The 20771-nt window shown below is 47.2% G+C and overlaps 2 protein-coding genes across 2 annotated transcripts; one reads left to right on the plus strand and one right to left on the minus strand.

The window, feature by feature from the left end:
* Positions 1-288: 288 nt before the first annotated feature.
* On the minus strand, positions 289-5878 carry LOC308042387 (zona pellucida sperm-binding protein 4-like; the record flags this gene model as incomplete). The annotated part of the gene is made up of 12 exons (XM_080347733.1): positions 289-404; positions 540-656; positions 972-1050; positions 2381-2528; positions 2612-2801; positions 3011-3141; positions 3477-3574; positions 3757-3944; positions 4304-4456; positions 5023-5125; positions 5204-5325; positions 5680-5878. 12 exons carry the CDS (start codon positions 5876-5878, stop codon positions 289-291), a joined length of 1644 nt encoding a protein of 547 aa, XP_080203859.1.
* A 4816-nt stretch (positions 5879-10694) lies between these two features.
* Positions 10695-16512, plus strand: LOC308042388 (cytochrome P450 2C9-like; the record flags this gene model as incomplete). Its single annotated transcript, XM_080347734.1, has 9 exons — positions 10695-10871; positions 11207-11369; positions 12097-12246; positions 12539-12699; positions 13089-13265; positions 13784-13925; positions 14354-14541; positions 15499-15640; positions 16331-16512. The coding sequence occupies 9 exons, from the start codon at positions 10695-10697 to the stop codon at positions 16510-16512; spliced, it is 1482 nt and encodes a 493-aa protein (XP_080203860.1).
* Positions 16513-20771: the final 4259 nt, after the last annotated feature.

Consider the following 20771-nt stretch of genomic DNA (forward strand, 5'->3'; position numbering starts at 1 on the left):
TGCAGCTTCCCAGCAGCCCAGGCCAAGACAAGGACTCCCTCTTGACAGCAGCAGACAGTTAACACTAATCCCAGAGCAGAATAATAGCCAGAACATAAGATTAAAGCAGAAAAATAGCATTTGGAAAGGTCTCTCACAGCCATCAAGATAATTTTTGTCTTGCAAACAAAGGCTCACAGGCGGGGTCCCCAAGACACACTCCTGTACAGCCCCATGTGCTCTGGGCCAGGGAGAAAGAGTTGCATAGACCAAGTGGGTTTGACATCCACTTTATTGCAATACATTGATTTAATGTCTTACAGACACCTTCCTTTGCCATAGCACAGCAGCCACAAGCATCATGCACAGAGCTGCCCCGGTTGCTGCAGCAGCAAACCCCAGCAGAGCAGCAGGGACAGCTGCTCCTGTGTGGAGAGAGAAGCCCCAGTTAACACTCCCCCAGCAAGGCACAGGGATGTGTTGGGGTCTCAGTCTTTCTGGTGGAAAGACTTAGACCAGCCCCCTTTCCCAATCTGGCTATGTTGGGCTGGCATGCTTACCAGAGCCGTCCTTGGCTGTGGCCCATCTTAGCTCATCCTGGAGGAAAATCACAGGGCCTTTGCTGGATACATGGGAGGCACTGTCCTGAAGAGGATGCTCAGCACTCCTTTTACCCCCTACAGAACAGCATGAAGGTGAGATAATGTGTAGCCTTGAATGTTAGAATTTTTCCAGGTCAGCTTCTTAACACACAAAACTCTGAAGGAAAAACCTTCCATGTGAGTCAACACAAAATGAAGAGCCTATGAAGACCTCTGCCTTTTTGACATAGTGGCAAGGGCCCTTCCTCAGCGGAAGGAAGCAGAAAATGCATCATCAAGCTGTCCATGGCTTGAGGGAACTAGTCCATAGCCTACATGTCCTCCTAGCCCCCAGTGTGGATGCTAGACCACTGTTGTCCCTTTGTGGAACAGGAAGGCTACGACACTTACTGGCTCTAGCAGGACAAGTGGTGGTGCAGGACTCCTGTACAGATCGGTGGCACACTGAGGCACTGCAGTGCAGGTACACCTGGAAAGAATGCGACAAAGCCTTGAATCACTCAGGCAGCATCTGTAGACAGGTAATATCCTGGTGTGATGCACTGACCCTGGCCAGCAGCTAAGCACCCACACAGCTTCACTGCCCCCTATCCTGTCATAGCAGCATGGGGAGAGAACAGGCAGAGCAAAAGCAAGAAGACCCGTGGCTGGAGAGATAAAAATAGCTTGATAAGTGAAGGAAAGGGAAGAACAAAACCAAAGCACAAATGATGCAGAGGCAAATCACACACCCCACTACCACAAATAGACTGATGCCCAGCCAGTTTCCAAGCATCAACCACACTGGAAGACAAAATCCTACAGTGTTTATTGTTGAACATGACATCATACTGCATGGACTATCCCTTTGGCCAATTTGGGTCAGCTGTCCCAGCTGTGCTGTCTCCCAGCTTCTAGCCTACCCCATGCCTACTCACTTGGGGTTAAGAAACAGCAGAGCATGGAAAAAAAGCCTTGATGCTGTGCAGGCACTATTCAGCTAATAGTTAGAGCATTTATGTGTTATCAACACTGCTTTAGCCACAAATCCAAAAAACACAGCACCATATGGGCTGCTTTGCAGAACGTTAACTCCATTCCAAGCAGATCCAGTGCACCCAGGGACAGAAGGGACATGGCAGAAAGATTGCTTTGGCTTGCTTCACATGTAGGCTGTAGCCTTGGAGCCCTCTGCTGCCAGGTAGCTTTGATACCTTTATACACCTTCAAACTCAATCAGATCTGGCATTACAGCACTTCTCCCTGACACCCAGGACACAGTTGTCCAAGCACCACTACTAGGTGCAGCTAGGACCAGCTTTGAGCATTAATTGATCTCAGGAGCACTGAGCAAACAGTATAAGGCATGGTGAACTTCACAAGCTTCTGAGCAGTTTAGTTACATGAGATTCAGAGCCCAGATGCTTCCCATATACCAAAAGCTATTTCCAAGTTACTTGGGCCAACAAACTTAGTTTAGAGAATATTGTTTACAATAGTTGGAGCATGCACTCTAAGCTAGTTAACAGAACAGCTTAGGCAGCAAGCTAGCACTTGCTTAGGTTGACCCACTCTCTTCAGTAGTCTCAGTTTCTGTCACACCCCCTCCAGTGATGCAACTTAACCTCTACCACATTTGTCTCAGAATAAAATGTTTCATGCATCAATCTCTCTACTACTGTTTCAGTAGGGAATTTTCCTAGTCTTTGGGCCCCCTCTCCCTTGAGAAGGCCAAGAGTCTCACAGCTATGAAGTGGTTCTTATTGCTTATATGTCACTTGTCCTCAATAGGAAGCTAGACAACCAGGATATGATCTTACTAGTCCAGACAGCATCTCTTGGGAAGTGGAGTCCACAAAGGTGAATGTGTAGAGAATGAAACGCTGGTAATGAGAGGGGAACAGCAGTCCTGAGCCAAGACTCAGAGGTACCAGCTCTGCCTGATAATTGTCCCCAGCATAAGGGCACCTGAAAAGGAGAGACCAGCAGTTTTCACTTTTTTCAAAGTGCTAGTCATTCCCCTGACCCACAGCTATTTACAGGTCACTTACCCATGCACCAAAACAGGCCACTGCAGCTGTTGCTGGGGATTGGTACTTGGTGTGGCCCAGCAGTGGTGCAGGACCAAAACCAGGTCTGGGTCTGTTCTCTGAAGGATCTTGACTTCTGCATACACAGGGTCCCTCAGAGTCTTCACAACAGGATAGTCACTGTCAGTATAGTAGGAAGTATAGCTTGCATCTGGGACAGAAGAAATTCGAGAGTCATTTTAAAGCAGGAACAAACAGAGCGAGGCAACATGAGAGCATCCTTTATAGCCATGTCAGTAAGTTCCCATTACGGCAAGGAAGCAGCAGTGCTGGGTTCACCCTTCAGTACTCCCTTATTACTCAGCAGAGACCAGAGCCTTGCAGCAAGAGCCTTGAGCAGGTCATGCAAACCTGTCGTACCTGAGGCAACATGCAGCTCCAAGGACAGGGGACCTGGCTGGGACACAGCAGGGAGTGGTGGCAATGTGAAGACCTGAACACTCAAGGGAATGAAGCTCCCAGTGACAGAGTAGCTGCAGCGGACATGTAGCCTGGTGGAACAAGAAAAACCCAAATCAAGCGGAGAAAGTCACTCTGATACTTCCTTTCTCCATATGGCAATGTGATATCTGATTTAATTCATCACATTCTCAACCTTCCCTCCAACACTCCCTCTTAATAAATACTTGAAATTCCCTTCAGAGTTCAGATTTGAGTCTGCAGATTGTCACTCATCAGCACCAGCTTTGTTCGTACTAATGAGAGACATACCAGTCCTTAGCCTACTTCAGTGCCCTGTTGTGAATTCAGAGCCTGTCACAAGCAAGAATTTCTCTGGTGACACTAAACGCAGTGGCACCCAGCAATACCAGCCCCAGGGTATTACCTGAAAGTGCTGTCCCTAGTGACAGAGCCAAGGCTCCCAGTCTTCACACCCCTGGATGCTACCAACTCATTTGTATATATGGCCTGGTCTCCAGTCACCTGCAATGACAGACCAGGCACTGTTGCTGCAATAAAGTCAAGCTGGATTAATGCCAGGCTGGAGAACAGCATTTGGTCTCCGCAAGTCTGTATGGTGCCCACTAAGCAGCCAAAGCCATCTCAGGTTGTTCCAGGTCTGCAAGCTTCTGCTATTCCAGCCTAGTGACAGCTGCAGCTCTTACCTGAAAAGTGGTGCCACAAGCAGAGAGCGGGAACTGGTACATAACAAAGGCGCTGTTTTTCACGACAGGGACACAGCCAGCACTGTGTCCACTGGCAAGCTGGACAGAGTTCAGGATAAGCGGTGGCAGGGTCACATCCCGAGAGACAGCAATGGAAAACTGGCCATCTGCTGTGCAATGAGCTGTGACTGGAGGAAAAGATGGAATCAGTCTTGAGCTCAGGGAGAAAAGACATAGAAAGGAGGTTTAAACATCACAGCAAAGACAAGGCCAGCAAGTCCTGCAAGTTCTCCTGCCTGTAACACCCAAAGCAAGTACTAAGCACAGCAAGACAAGTGCAACCAGCTCTGGCAGCAACACTAGTTCTGGCCACACATCCAGGTCTGTTGCAATACACCTCAATGGGACAGAGTATTCTTGAAATCCAAAAACATAGCCCTAAGCCACCTGCAGGACTGGTACACACTAATCCTGCTCCACCAGGGAAATGAGGAGTCCTAGTGCGCAGCTCCTCAAGGAAGAGGGGAGGACAGATGCTCACGCTTACCCGTGTTACCAAAGTAACAAGGCTTCACCCTGTCCCTAGGGTCATAGCAGCAGCCTCGCGCTTCACAGTCTCCCTGGCTGATAGGCAAGGAGGTACAAGGCAGCCGGTCTTGGCTGAGAACAGAACAGACACCACTGCTTGGAGCATCCAGGGCTGGAAGAAAAAGCAGGAGTTTGCAGCTAAAACACAAGAGCAGGGGAACAAAGACACAGACGACACAGGTGGAAGGTGTCCTGCTGTCTCTGTGTACAAATCAAGGTAAATGAGACTCAGGTAAGGGTCAAACACAGGGCCTGGTGCTGGTATGGAAGCATGCTCAGAAGGGACCTGCATTTCCCTGGAACAGACTCCCCCTGAAGCCTTGTATAGGAGACTGGACTGCACAGAATGTGCCAAGATAACGTGTTCTGGATTAACTCAGGTAGTTAAGAGAATCATTGTACCTAGTCTCTGTCTCCGTCCCTGAACTTGCAGGCAAGCATAGTCACAATATGGCTAGGAGACACAAGGAACATTCACCTGCTCACCCTGCAAAGGAGTCACAACTCCTAAACAAGTTGGTGGTTCCTATGTCCAAATGCTTTTCCAAGGAGTCTTCTGTACAGCAGTAAATCCCCTTTCTCATCCCCCAGACTGACTAGGAACAGCCATCAGAAAGGAACGGCACTCATAGCCACAAAATACAAACAGGGTTTCTGAAAGAGCTGTCAGAGTCTTACCAGGAAGGTCCACAGGGCACCTAAGCAGCCTCTCTTCATGAAGAACCTTTTGTCCAGCAGCATCTGTTCCTTCAAGCCCAACCAGCATGAGGTAACTGCCATCCTGGGGGAAAGCCACACCGGTCAGGGCAGCCAGAGCAGCAGTGGCCACCACCCCAGCAGAACCCCTAAGGTCACTCACCCATTCAAAGACATAACAGCCAGTATAGGAGACCGATACCTTCCTGGAGCCATCTGGAGTCTCAGACACCCAGAGCCCACAGTCAGAGTCATTCCACAGAGCATGTGCCTTCCCCTGAGTGTCTAAGGAAAGAGGAGGTGGCAGCAGGGTTTTCAGCATTCCACATGAAAGATAAGGCTCCACTACAATCCCACCTTTCTACAGTAAACAAGGCCCTAGTCAGTATCAGGGTCTGGGTCAGAAGGGGTATTAGGAGGAGCACAGCAGCCAAGACCATCTGGACCCACCCACAGCACTCCACAAAAACCCTTGACTGCTGAGTCATATAAACAGCCCCCTGCTTACACACAACGCATGGAAGCTGTTCAACAACACTTCACACCAGAACCTGCCCACTTTCCCTCATTCCAGGCATACCTCTGCACTGTGCAAAGATACAGCAGTAAAAAAATCCTTTTGACACCATCCTCACTTACCCCAAGTAGTCAGCACAAAGGAAGCATTCCCTTCCCAATTGGGAGGCAGGGTGAGCTGCAGACTTTCTTGGCTACAAGCCAGAAGGGTGGAATCAGAAAAAACACTCTCTCGAGCCCCCACAACCAGAGCAAGGGGACCAAGAAACCCCCAGAAGAGCACAGCTCCATATGCAGCCCTAGACCACCCTGCAACACCCATCCTGCTCTTCTGCTAAGGACCATAAAGCAGCTGCTTAGCCTGGCCCTTTTAAATTGTGGAGCCAGCTGGGATCAGAAATTCCTGAAGTGTCCAGGTGGACCCAGCCCAGCAGTTTAACACCTTCCATTGCCCTCACCTGGCTCTGAATACAACACAGTCTGCTTGCACTCTTTGAAGAAAATCACAGGGCAGGAGCTGAGCTTATGTCAAGAGAGGAATGTGTATTCATATCACTAAGCTGAGGGGAGCTCACCTGTGCAATTTACTGTAGACCCCAGGAGAGTCTTCAAACTCTTTTTTTCTCACCCTGAGTTCTTTCCACCGCTGGCCCATCCAGGATATCTGCCTGCTTTTCCCCTTGTACCCTACTGCTGCTCAAATTGCTCATTACATGGCATGAGTGCAAGAGGCTGAGTGACGATGTATTTTTGTTCTTTTCAAGGTGCCACTGCTTCAAATGCCAGACTCAGGGTGTCAATATATAAGTACAGAAATAGCCCTTCACATAACATCTATGGAAAACTATGGAACTCAAGAGGCTTTGCACACCTAAAAGGGCATGATACTCCTTAAACACTCCTTGCTGTGGACTACAGCCCTGTTGCTGGTACAGAAAACTGCTGGACTGTTTGCTGTATCTTATCTGGTATTTCTCTAATCTGTCCATCCCAAACTAGTCCTAAAAAATAGTACAGTATCACTAGGGCCCTGAGTTTTAGTCAGATTAATTGCCCAGTCTTGGTCCTATAAAAGCACTTCCGGAAATTCAGCAGCTGCTTTAGTTTCTTGTTATGACACTGCCATATTCAACAGATCCTCAGTATAACCTGTGATACTGTGATACTCTGATAATGGCAAACAGCAACGGTACCTGACCATAGTGCTATATTAGCTACTAACATTTGGTGGCAAATGTTTTGTATCCCTGAGGCACCACCCAAACAAAGGTTTCCAAAATTACAGCCCTCAAGGGTTTCCCTCAAGGTATTTGCTGCAGTGCCTATATTACCTGTAGCATTTGTCACTGCTGGTATAGTTACAGGTTTCAGTGAGGCAGGTCTCAAAAGCTGCATTTCAATGCTTCTCATCACTGCTACCCTGTTCAGATTGGATCCTGTAATCAATGCAGAAGCCATTCCCACCTGCAGCACTAAATTAATACCCTCTTCCATTGTACACAAGTTTCTGAGGGACAACACCAATTCAACACATTCAGTGTATGCTGTTAAAACTGCTGCACACAACCACTGATACAATGTAGGTTCAATAATATCCCACCCATCAGGACCTCTGACATTTTGCAGCTGAGCATATTGTTGTTGTATCTGCTCATCATTAGTTATAGGGCTTAATAAATCTTTTTCATCTGCTAATAAACTGATAGATGCAGCCCCACTATCCCAAGCTCACAAAACTCATGCCAGTATTCCTTTCACAAGCTGTGCAGGGTGCCATGATCCCAGCTGGGTGGAGGACATCACTGTGCCTGCCCTGCACACTGCTTATTTCCTGCACCAACCACGATGGCTGTTCCACAAAGTAAAAGATGTTTTCAGCTGCTCTGCACAGCAGAGACTGAAGCAAATGGATCTTGACAGGCTGCCTGTGTGGCTGCTGTTTGAGCAGTGCTCCTGAACCAACCGTGCTCACCTCAGTGCCTGCCTGGGTACCAGGCAGCCAGCATGGAGAGGCACCCGGGGAAAACGTTGGGACTTTGGCGCAGAAGGAGGCTTCATCTTTGTAGAAGAAGTGCTAAGACAGCTTGAGTAAATCCTACAGCTACTGTGTGACTGCTGAATGCTTCATTTGACTGTGTTACCTGCTGATAGCTGTGTAAACAGTAACAATAAACAAAGTGCTTTGGAACTATAGATAGTCTTCATTAGACTTTAACCAATACTTTGTTTATGCTGATAGGAAAAATGTCTACAGGTACTTGAAGAATAACTCTATGTGAAACAGCACTAGGAGTGCTGTAGATCCACCAAGCAATACTCATGCTGAGAACAGTTTCAGGTAAATGCCCTTTCCTAGTTTCTACATACACACTTGACAGACCTGTTGAATGATGTGGAGATGGGAGGCAAGTGAAACGAGCCTGAAATTCATGGAAATGAAATGCTTTGTTTGGTAGAAGTTGTTACAGGCAGTGGAAAGCGGCCTGTCTGTGAGGAAATAGGCAGGTGTCTCTTCCTTGCAAATCTCTTCCTCATCCCTTCAATAGTTGTCATGCATTACAATGACCCAGCTGTAAGAACTGATTCAGCTAGCACCCAAGACCACCACAAACAGAACATGCAGAGGATAAAGGTACATGAGGGAAACTTCTCTGCAGACTACTAGCCTGAACCTGATCATGGCCCCAGAAAGCCAAAATATTCCTGGGACATCCCTTAGGAAGATTCTCTCCCCCTAACAATTCTAAGCCTTGGAGACTGAGGCAGATATAGTGGCAGTGTAGGGGTTGCCCTGGCTGTAGAAGGCTCTCTAGAGACCTATGAGAAGGAAAGGAGGTATTAAACACCACCACCAAGAAGAGCTGGGAACAGGAATACAAAACGCGCAGCACGTTGTGGGAATGCCTCCAATGAGATCACTGTGTGTCTGCAGCGTACCTGGTATAAAATGGCAGTGCATGGAGAGTGGCTCAGCCAAAACATTCCTCTGCAGAAGCTGAACAGCATTTGCAGACAGCAGGGATATCCATACCAAGCATCCCGGGGATGAGGGGTGCTGGCTGCACAGTGGGCAGGAGTGGCATTTCTCAGGGCCACCTTCTGAACTGAGGTTCAAAAAGAGAAGGTGCAGAGACAGATTTGCTTCAAGATTGTGCTTTATTTTAGAAAAAAAAGAGGCAAAGCTACAACACTGGTAGACTTTTCTTTAAATATCCCTACCATTTGCCTCCAATGAACTTAAACCCAAGGTTCCTGGGGAAGTTGGAGAGGAGGGGATTTCAGCCTTGCTCTCCTGGACTTTCACATGGATGGAGAGGCCAGACCAGCTCTTAGCATCTGCAAACAGAATCGAGTACTCAGAAAACCTTTGGTCACTACTGTGAGATGAAAAGGCCTGTGTCTTCCCACAGGTAAAGCTCTGAGTGACTACTATGAGTTTTACTCCCTTGTAAATCCCCAGCGTGTCTGACAGGGTGGTGGAAATATTTGGAATATAATTATTTTATCCTGATAAAAACAAGAGATTTTGAAAGTATTCCTAGTTCCAGGTCTTTTGCCCATATTATGTCCTAAACTGTGAGGCAGAGCTGAGAAGTGATCCCCTGCCCTCAGAAATGAGGGAACTTTAGAGAGTAGGGTCATGAAATCTGGCAGCATAGAGACCTCACGTAGCATTGTAAGCTTCCATGAACTTCACTTTCACCATCTTTACCTTCCATGAACTGCCCTGGCAACATTTGAGCTGAGTCAGGAGTTTATGCTGGCAGAGCAGCAACTTGCCCATTATTGTTGGCAAATATTTTTTTTTATCAAAGTATCAAGTGTAGGTATTTAAGAAATAAAATGAGATTAAAAAATAACAACTAGCAAATTATTGCACCTATGCGAGATGGCAAGGATCACTTCAAAACTCATAGAGACACTGCAGAAACCCTTGCAAGGGCTGGAGGACTTCACTAACACCTCTGAGCAAAGGAGAAATTTGCATTAACGCGCTGCTGCACAGCAAACCAAGAACATACCAACCAAGTACCTAGTTCACCCAGGCCCCTCACTAGTTCCCTACCCTTGCAGCATCTTCTGCTCAGCTGGATGAGATCCGTCTGCCTGTGAAAGTGAGACAGAGAGATATGGCCAGGGTGAGCAAGCTGAACACAGGCAGCGCCACAGCCCCGAGGGTCCTTTCTACCTGCCATTGCCACTGCTGTTGGGACCTTGCATGTACACAGCCCTTGGAGTAATTCTGGGCAGGAAGCCTCCAGCCTTTTTTAAAGACCTCGCAACATCAGACATGGTCTGCAGCATCCAAGAGCACCTCTGGCCCTTCCAGAACAACCATTTATCATGTGGGACTCAGACATCAACAAAACAGGAACATGTACATGCCAGCCTCTAGCAGTCGGTTGGGTGGGCTTCTTTGGTCATTGCAAGTGCAAAGACTAGTTGTCAGGTTGTACTAACCTAGACCCAGCCTCTCACAAGTGCAGCTCTGTCTCAGCTTGAGAAGCCATTCTTCAGAGACCCTCCCAAGTTCTTGATTTCCCTCTTCAATACCTGCTTCTCTCACTCTTTCTCTCCTTTAGGAGACCTTAAAGAGGTCAGAGTCCCAAGGTCTAGTCCTCTTCTCTTATGTCTTTATCTCATCCCTCCCAGCAAGTACTTTCTTGTCCATTGTGATGTCTGGAGACCTTTCTGCTCTTGCTAGATTGATATTTTATGCTTTCCTCTTGTACAATCAATACTAAAGAACAGAAAATCAAATGGCACTTAAATACGTGAAAGATGCTCTCATGACAGTGAATTTCTGGGAGCACCTCAGTGGAAGAGTGTGTCCCTAGTATGATCTCTTTAACAACTCTAGGTGAAACAGAACAAGTTTTATGAGCACACTATACATTTCTTTACCCCTGTCGGCCTCTGCAGGTGTTTGAGATAAGGCATGTCTTCAAATGACCAATTAACACCAAGAGAAGTCCTAGTTTCGTAACACAAGTCAGTCTAACAAATGATTGACTAGTATCAATGACTAACCCAGTCACATGATCCCAAACCTACTGTTGAGCTAACACAGCTCTTTGGTATATAAACTTGGGCTCCAGAAGCCAGAGTCCCTCCCTCCTGAGCTTCAGAAGCAAAGCATGCTCCTGGGAGCAGCCACTGTTGTCCTCCTGGTTTGCATTGCTTGCCTACTCTCCTTTGCATCATGGAGATGGAGGTCTGGAAAGGGGAAAATGCCTCCAGGACCAGCTCCCCTTCCCATCGTAGGTAATGTGCTGCATGTGAAACCAAAGAACTTGGCCAAAACCCTCCAAAAGGTAAGGCCACTTTCTTCTTCACTCTTTCTTCTGTGGGTGCGAAATGGGTGGAACCTGTGTATGGGGACAAGCTGTGGCCATAACTTGATGTGTGGCAATCCCAGAGGAGCAGAAAAGTCACGAGGATCTCAGCTGCTCCCCCTCACTGCTGTTGCCATTGTTATTCAGGACCTGACAGCTGAGAACCTTGTCCACACCCACATTTATCATGGAAGAATCAAATCTCAACATTTCTGGTTTGTGAGGCTGCACTGCCAGCAGTGGGATGCAGCAGCAAGGCCATTTTTCAAATCCTCCTCCCTATCTGCTCCATGTTCTCCCTTGCATTTTGACAGCTCAGTGAAGAGTATGGACCAGTGTTCACAGTGCACCTGGGCTCTGACCCAGTGGTGGTGCTGCACAGATCTGACCTGGTGAAAGAAGCCTTGATTGATCGCGCGGATGAGTTTGCTGCCAGAGGACATATGGCAATAGGAGAAAGGGCTAACAAAGGATTAGGTATGTTTGCTGACCGAGCTGTGTTTGGTAAATTAGAGCTGGAGTGTACCATGCATGAGGGAGGACTGCAGGGAGTGGGTGGGCCCCACCTGGAGAAGGGAAGGCAGAGTGGGCTGTCATTGCTGGCTTCCGCCACCCAAACAGGGTAGCAGATAATTACAGGGTATTTCCAAAAGATGAACCAAATTTCAAAGCAGTATACACAGTGTTTCCAAAAGATGGACCCAATCTGAAATGACTATATCTCTGCAATCTCGAACTGCCCAGGAATGAAACTTTTATCACTGGAAAGGGTGAGGTATAGTTTCAAATGATTACTGCTTGATAACTCAAACCATTTGTAAATGTTTGTGTAATTGCAAAATGTTGCCAGCATGAAATGTACTCCTTTGAAATTGGATCCATCTTTTTGAAACACGCTGTAGAGCTGAATTGATCTCAGTGATGGACAGTGAAAGGGCAAGTGGCAACAGCCACCAGCTACAGCAAGGGAAATTATATGCAGATATGGGTGATTAATTGTTCACAAGGAGGCCGGGTATGTGGTGGAGAAGGACAAAAGCAGGCAATTGGACTACAGGACCTCCAGAGATTGCCTCCGAACCATAGTACTCTATGACACTACTATGTACGTGCTCTCTCAGGCACAGCCTTCACTGTGAGCCTCTGTTCACCTCATACCCAGCACACCCAAGCCAGGTCTTCCCTCCTCCTTCTTCCTCTGCAGGGATTATCTTCAGCAGCAATGAGAGCTGGTTACAAGTCCGGCGGTTTGCTCTCAGCACTCTGCGCAACTTCGGAATGGGAAAGAGGAGCATTGAAGAGACGATCCAGGAGGAAACGGAACACTTGCTGGAAGAGATCAGCAAAACAAAGGGTATGGTCCATTTCTAATATAGCCTATGTTTGCAAAAGGAGGACTGTATCAAGGGAGTCCATGTCTTTAGCATAGAAGTGAAGTTTCCATGTGTTTGGTCCATGTACCAGCTACCCCTCATTACAAAGCAGTAAATAATTTCGTGATCAAATCCTGTTCTTTTTGGAGGACCCTTCTGTGTCACTCAGACACCGTGATCTGATACTTCCACTATCAACCAGAGCTCAGGTTACCCACACTAGTCATAGTTTGGGGGTTTTTTTTATGGTTTGTAACTTTTTCGAAATCACAGGAACACCTTTTGATCCAGTCTTCATGCTGAGCTGTGCTGTCTCCAATGTCATATGCTCCATTGTCTTTGGGAAACGATATGACTGTAAAGACAAGAAGTTCCTGTCTCTGATGAAGAACATGAACAACATCTTGAATATGATGAACTCCTTCTGGGGACAGGTACATCCAGTAGATGTTTCACTGCGACATCATTCTCTCAGATGAGCCTGAGGCCTCCCTCCCAAATAAGTCCCATTTCAGCCTTTTAAGTAGGAGTCTGTTAATGCTCTACTGCACAGGAATTCATTCAAGAGCAAGAAGAACCCTCACCAACAGAGTTGGCTTTGCCAGCTAAGTGCAACTTCCCCCTAGCACTGACCACCCTTCTTCTCCACCTCTAAGGTTCCTGCTATTACTAAGCAAGCCACTAGAGCCCTGTCAGACTGCCCAGCCTCATAGCCCTTCTGCTTGGCTCAGTTGAGAGGGTTGTGGCCTTCCTAGGATTTTTGCTAATATCAAAGGATAGGGCAATGGTCATGCTATGGACCTTCCTGTTTCTTTCCTTCCAGCTCTACCAGATGTTCTCAAAGATCCTGGATTACTTGCCTGGCCCACACAACAAAGTGTTTGCAGAAATTGATGCTCTAAAAGCCTTTGTGTCAGAAGAGATGAAGATGCACAAAGGCTCCCTAGATCCTAGCTCCCCTCAGGATTACATTGACTGCTTCCTCTGCAAAATGCAGAAGGTAAGAAGACAGCTTACAGCCCCAGCTCATTCCCAATCACACCTAGGCTGAGCCACTTCCCTCTCCTAAGTCACACAGACATTGGGATGACCCCTTCCCAGGCAGCTGGGCTGTGCTATGGGGGGACACCAACAATACCCCAGATATTGCCTATGCTAGAGCTTGTAGCTCTGGGTCTGCATGCTCACTAGCCACTACTTGCAGCTGCTTGGACAGCAAGACCTTTACCTGATCTCAACGAAACGCAGGGACATTTGCATTCTGGCCTTGCTGTTCTTTCAATGGAAAGCATCTGGCACAGCAAGGGCAAACAGGCAGTTAGTGCAGTGCACAGCTTGAAAGAGGGTTGCTCTGGGGTTGAGTTTACTGCACGAAGACAACATTGCGATGTCCCAGATCACTGCTGCACCTTAGCAGAGAAATGCAATAGCTCTAGGTGAAAAAGAAGGCCTGGAATGACACAAGTAAGGGCCACTTTTCACAGCTCAGCTAGAGAAACAGCCCAGCCTTTTCCCTAGGAGAAAATGAATCCCAACTCCAGTTTCCACATGGAGAACCTGATAACCAGCACCTTTGACTTGTTCATTGCTGGATCTGAGACAACTAGCACCACCATAAGATATGGGCTTCTGCTTCTTCTCAAATACCCAAAGACACAAGGTACTAGTCTGTGACCTCTTCCTCTCTAGCTATTCTCCTGGGCTGGGCATGTGTCTAACATCACATCCTTCTCCCAACTTTTCTCCTCTTTCCCTCATATTTTACCCAAATGGGCAAAGTCCTTGCACATTCATTCCCCTGGGTGGCCATTAGAGATCCCTCAGCTTCACTGGTGTCACCATCAGCTGCACTCCCCTCACAGCCAGGGACTTGACTGTGTCCACATCTTTGTCTCCCAGTACTCCTATTTAACCAAGTCACTAGGAGGAAATTCTTTGCATGGGCCACAGTGGAGCTGTGTTCTAGTCAACACCAAAAGCAACATCAATGCTCCTGTCTTCTGTGACCTGCAATTTGTGGACAGCTTAGGGAAACCTCTTCAGGTAGGTTTTATTTATCCATTTTATGGTTTGTGCCTCTCATAACAGAGAAAGTTCAAGAAGAGATTGACAAGGTAGTAGGACGATCACGAAGACCTTGTGTGGCTGACCGATCCCAGATGCCCTACACAGATGCAGTGCTCCATGAAATCCAGCGCTTCATCACCCTCCTCCCCTTTAGTCTCCCTCACACTGTGACCAAAGACACCCACTTCAGAGAGTATGTCATTCCCAAGGTTAGTGGGCAAGCTTTCTCAAGTTCAACAACAAGGTGGCAGCACATTTGCTCTTAGGCTGTCAGTTACCAGCCAGAAGCTAGAAATGCTGTGGCCTGACCTCATGCTCCTGTGACTCACAATCCCTTGTTGCCACACCATGGACCAAGATGGGAACAGTAGCTTCAGACGACACCTTTGCTCACTTGCTCTGCAGCTTTACCTATCTGCAGAAACACCGTGGGTTCACAAAAAAAAAAAAAGCATTGACTCGTCTCACAAAAGCCAGCACGCACGTCTTGAGGCAGTCACTGCTGACCACTGATAAGCAACCTATGGCCTGGCCTGGCTCACTGCAGCAATGCTCATTGCTCTTCTGGTTGATGATGGGGAGCAGCAACACAACAGTTGTTGGCATTTTGATTTTCATCCGTCTGAGTAAAATGAAAAGGCGGGGTACAGGGAACTGCTCAGCTTTCAGCAGAGGGCTCTTGTGCCATCACTGCTGGATTACTTATCCCACCTCCCCATCAATGGCTAGTCAGGAAGAGGGAAGGGAGAGGATTGTCACAGGAAAAATTTGGCAGGAGAGGGGAAAATTGCTTCATCTCCACAACCTTTCTTTTCATTTTTGGAGCTCACAGAAAAGAAGGAACATGGTGCATCTGCAAGTTCATTATTGCAAAACATGAAAAAAGAGGAAGCATTAGGTGAGGTGTCCCCCAGATGACCAGAGCAAAGTGAGGATAAATGGTCAGAAAGTGAGAGGGAGCATTGAGGAAGAGCAGCCAACAACTGTCCCTGCTGTGACATCTCGCAGGGTCTCCCTAAAGCTGCCTCCCTGAAGGAAGAGTGCTCAAAGGGAAACCACAGGCACTGGCAGGGCTGTGCTGGGAAGCTCAGTCTAAACTTGGCAAGCATCAGATGAAGTGATCTAACTCACCTTCATGTTCTGCTCTTCTCCTTGTGCTACCTCAGGGCACCACAGTCTTTCCCAGCCTCACTTCTGTCCTCCATGACAGTAAAGAGTTTCCAAACCCAACTGAGTTCAATCCTGGACATTTCTTGAATGAGAATGGCACCTTTAGGAAGAGTGAATTCTTTATACCCTTCTCAGCAGGTAAAGCAGAGGTTTTGTCTCTCTTCTTCTCTTTGTCGTCCTCCTCCTCTGGGTATCACCCTCCCTTTCCCTATAATACACACTCCTTCTTCCAAGTGTGGTCCCACTAGTGCTTCCTTGGGGGTCACTGCTCTGTGGATAACTGCTCCCTGCTGCTCCCTTCCACAGCTGCATCTCACATCTCCTCTGGGCCTGGTGGCTTCTCAAACCCACTAGGAGCTGCCGATGTAATTATGTGAATGGGACCCACTGACACGTTCTAAAATATCTGTCACCTTCCTATACAACTACCAAAGTCATCCTTCACCAATCTGTTTTTCTGCTCCACTTTTCCACAGCACCTGTTAAGTACCTTTCAGGCTACATGTAACCATGTACCTACCAATAGCCCCAACCCTCCTCTTTCTCTACCATGCTTTATGTCACCTTGCTTTCTCTCATATTGCCTCCTGTGATGCCCTCTCCACATTTAACACTTCTACTCTTGTTCTTCATTCACACACCCAACTAAACTGCCAAGTGTCTTTCTTCAACAAACTCTTCTCTTGCAAATGTCCTTAGCAATCCTGATAGTCATCTCACTGCTGCGGCTGCATCTGGGAAATAAAGCTGCGCAACTCATCTGCTTAGTACAAACTCTGGTCTATTCGGCAACACCTGTTGAGCCCTGTTTGCTGTTTTCACTTCCAGGAAAGCGAATATGCCCTGGAGAGAGCCTGGCACGCATGGAGATATTCTTAGTCATGACTACCATCTTGCAGAACTTTACCTTGAATTCTGTTGTTGATCCCCAGGAGCTTGATATAACCCCGACACTGAGTGGGACATTTAACATACCTCCTGCCTTCCAGCTCTGTGCTTTCCCCCGCTGAAAAGCACAAAACCTCTCTCCACAGTGTCCTGAGCCTGGCTGCTCCTTTACATCCCCCTTACTAAAACCATGACCAAAAGCATTGGCACACCTATCCAAGGCCCCCAAGAAGACAGCCCAAAGACAGATATGTGCACAGACTAGGCACATTTCAAAGCCTCCCAGAACTGCTCCACCACATCGCGGAGAGGCCCTGAGTGACTGTTGCACTGACACTCTGTCCATGGGCTCACTGAGCACAGCGGCTACATCAAACAGCTGATTTTCTCACCAACTCAGCTCCCATGGCTGCCCACAACCTGCTTCTCCTGCAGCATATGTCCCACCAAGAGCAGCATGCTTTGTAGACAGGTAGCACTGCTTGTGTGTACATTAATGACCCAATAAAGATAAATCTGCTGATGAGGATTTGAGCTGTTATTTTCTCTGGGTTGGGGCAGCACCCTCATCTGCTGCTCCACTGCAGACTAGGTCTGCAGCACCTGTGGTCAGAGCCCTGTGGGACGGGCTGTCTCTCCAGGGGCCACGGTCCTTCCTGCTTCAGTCACTGGACCCACTGCTGCTGCCTTCAAGGAGCCCGCGGCCAGCTGCAGCACAGCACCCATCAGGAAGGCTCATGGTGTGGGAGGGGAAGGGGGTCCCACAGCCTGGGGGCTGTCAGCAGCTCTGTCTGCTATTCTTGGGGCTGCCAATCCTCTGCCCACAGCCAGACAAAGGATGACTGCAGCATCCCTCCTGGAGGAGACTGCTCCCTGCCACAGTTCAGAGGTTGAAGCTCTGGCTGCCTTCATCCCTTTGATGTGACCTCTGTCTGCTCCTAGGGGCTCCTCTCATTTCCCAGGCACTCTCTGGCCCAGCATTTTCACAAGCTGGGAGCATCTTCCCTATGGCTCCTCTCTTTTCTCCCCCCACCATCTCCTCCAGGCCTTCTGCTGTCCCTGAGGCATTTGCCAGCACTGTACCACCTGTCACTGTGGCTGTTCAGCACCCCCACATGAATCCAGATGGGACTGCTGAGGAGATGGTTTCTGTGGGCAGTGTCTCCTGCCTGAATCACACTCCCACCTCACCTCCCAGCTGAAATGCCAAGGTACAGAGGGAAGAACAGTGTGAGATGACATTGCAGAAAAGGAACAGCTGAGAATGAAGGGAAGTTGCCATCACAGGGGCTAAGTTCTGCAGTTGGAGTTGCATTCTCCTTCCAGTTTTCTTGGGCATATCACTTCATCTCATTTATGGTCTGGAGTCCTTCTGCCAAATGAAAATATGAGTGCACCCCTGTCTTTGCAGGCTGCTGCAAGACTGTTGGGCACCTGAGTGATGGGGACTCCAACCAACTCTCTGGCTGCTCTTTTTTGCTATCAGGATCACTGCAAGGATTTATTAAAAGGAATTAACTTAAATTTAGGAGGACAGCAAAATCATCTCTCTCAGAGAGACTGGGTACTCCAGGGGAATCTCATTTCATTTCTGCATGTCAGACGCATCACTGCAAACAAGTTTTTTCCTCATCCAAAGTCTCTTTGTCCTGTCCTCTGGAGAATTTCATGTATGCACAAAGAGAAAACTTTCTTGTTCATAAGCTGCAACTGTGTGACCACAGGTGTCCAGGAAAAGGATGGTGTCTGTTATTTCTGGTCCCAGCTACTATTTGGTGCTTCTCTTTCAGTGATAAGGCGAATGGTTTTCATAAATTGATTCCACCACAGATGGCTCTTTTCTGGGCTTCTTTGTCCTCATGGGCTTCGCTTGTGTTTGAATGTCTGGTTTGTGGTGTTTGTCTTGAGCTTCATTTACATAGATATCTGTTGTCCCCCGCATCATGGTCATATAAAAGTCCTAGAGGCAAAAGATAATTTCTGTAATGGTTGTCACAAGGTACTCCTAGATCTTGTAAGTACTGCAGAGAATACAGTATGCAAGAATTCCTGCATGTCTTTGGAAATATTCAGCAGTACTTTGAAGAAAATGTCATATTTGCTTACACCTCAGGTTCATCTCTCCTTCTCACCTCATTTTTGCCCATGCAAAACACAGCTCTAGTGCCTGTATACTCTAAAACAACGGCAAATCACTGCTGGTCTCTCATGTGGAATTGCATCAAATGGACAGACATGTAACCAGAAACAGCAGTCATGTAGGAGCCTCAGGCAAGCATGGGGAGAGAGCTTACCATGAGCTCTCTATTAGTCTACAGAGCTACCATTAAAGCCAGTTCTGCACTTCGGAACTCAGCAGCATGTGTGCTGTGTTGAGGATCACTTAAAAGATTACTTACATCTGGAGGTCTGGGAGGGGATGATTCATATTCATGTTCTTCCTGCCCATCGCGATGTTGATTGGTCTGAAGCAACGAACGAAACAGTGACAAACAACATCTAGCTACAATTCACAAGCAATTGCATAAGAAGCACAGGGTAGTGATAAAATATTCTATTACTAAACAGCTCCAGGACTTGGGACATACTCAGGGGATAAATAACTACACAAGGAATAATATTGGTGATAATATCCAACATATTCTAAGCTAGATACCAAACCACTCATTTGGAGCAATTTCAGGCTCCACTTGACACTTGCTCATGAGAATGACCTTGCAGAGGCGAAACCCCAGTGCCTGAATGTTGCCTTTACCAGAACATCCAAAATCTGTCTGGTCTTTATATACAAAAGAAAACCCTGGCTTTCACATTTACACTAAGGAAAAATAATAACAAAAAAAAAAAACCAAACCCAAACAAACAAACAAAACAACAACAACAAGATATATTATGTTAATCAACAATAACTACAGGGAAATCATCTCCCGTAGTACTGTTACACCTTTCTTTCTGCAGTAAGGAAACAAAGATCCATCCAAGTACTAGAAGCTGGTTAAAAACATCAGCAAAGTGGCAGGGGAAGGAAAGGGACGTTCTAGGTAGAATTGTTAATGTTGGGCTGTGAGAGTGCTTCATGGCTTTCTTCCTCCATGGGCAGGTTGACTGCCTCTCTGGTGATGTGGGTGCTTCTTTTGCCCCAGAGGAAGGACATACCTACAGAAACCCTTTACTCCAGCAGTGAGGAGGTAGCAAGGTACAAAGACTCCCCCACTTCATGGGCCGGAACACAGAAAATAAAAGGTGACCAAGCTATACATATTATAAAACACCTTGGAGCATTTCAGGAGCTAAGTAACACCATTTTGGAGTGAGAGGATCCCTAAATGAATGATTTCCTGTGGAAAATGACAGAGAAATCCCCTGAAGAACAGGGGTGATAATATTTTTTTCATTCTCTGCTAGTTAACAGATCACTTGGAGGTGACCCTTCAGTTATTTCATATGAATTTCTCTTTTCTCTTTATGAACCTGCAACTCCTAAGTTGAGGTCCAGCCTTTGAGAGACAGAGTACAGACAGACTGAGTTGCTAGGGATGTGATGCTGAACTTCCCAAGAACTTCAGAGGGTGTTGAATCAAGTTTCTGACGTGGAAGTCTAGGTTTGGAAGTGGCTAGGAACCCAGGAGATGGGAGGTAGTCACCTGATTCCAGCTGTAGTTCTTCCTCTGGAGAATACAGACCACTGCCAAGATGACTGCAAGGACCAAGGCCAGGAAGCTTGGTATCCCTGTGGCTACTCCAACCACCCAGGGCTCATACTACCTCACAAAGAAAGACAATCAAGTCAAACGCATGCAGTGTGATCCTTTAACTGTGCTTAGAAGCTGAGCAAGAGGCTACCATACAAAAGCAAGAAAATCCAATGCAAGGAACAAAAAACTGCAGCCCTGGATCAGAAGCAGTGGTGTCTGGCTCAGCTGTACTGCACACTGAGATGGACAGGGGAAGCAGAGATTTTATTTCAGAGGGAAAACATTCCACGTAAACAAACAGATTAAATAATGAAACAAACTCTTACCCCGGAAAAATGATCTGCCTGGATAGTTTTGCTTCCAGATGTATGTGCAGAAGTCTAGAACCAGAAAAGAACAGAAATGAAATCTGAAATGACATTCACATTCCTTTTGGTGTAAGGAGCAGGAGGAAAATTCATCTGCATTACAGGCTTAGCAAACTCGCCTCTTGTTGGATTTGCTCATTGCTAAATAAATATGAAAACAGGCACAAATGTGGGAATCTGAGTACTTTAGCCATCTTACCTGTCCTTATTGCTACAAGGTAACACCAGCAGCATTAGGACAGTCTGTCAGAGAAGATCCCCATCAGCACCCAGCCATAAAAGCAGCAATTGCTTTTCCAGTCACACCCCCCAGCTCCT

The sequence above is a fragment of the Nesoenas mayeri genome (genome assembly GCF_963082525.1).
Source record: "Nesoenas mayeri genome assembly, chromosome: 7".
In the NCBI taxonomy this organism is placed as follows: Eukaryota; Metazoa; Chordata; class Aves; order Columbiformes; family Columbidae; genus Nesoenas; species Nesoenas mayeri.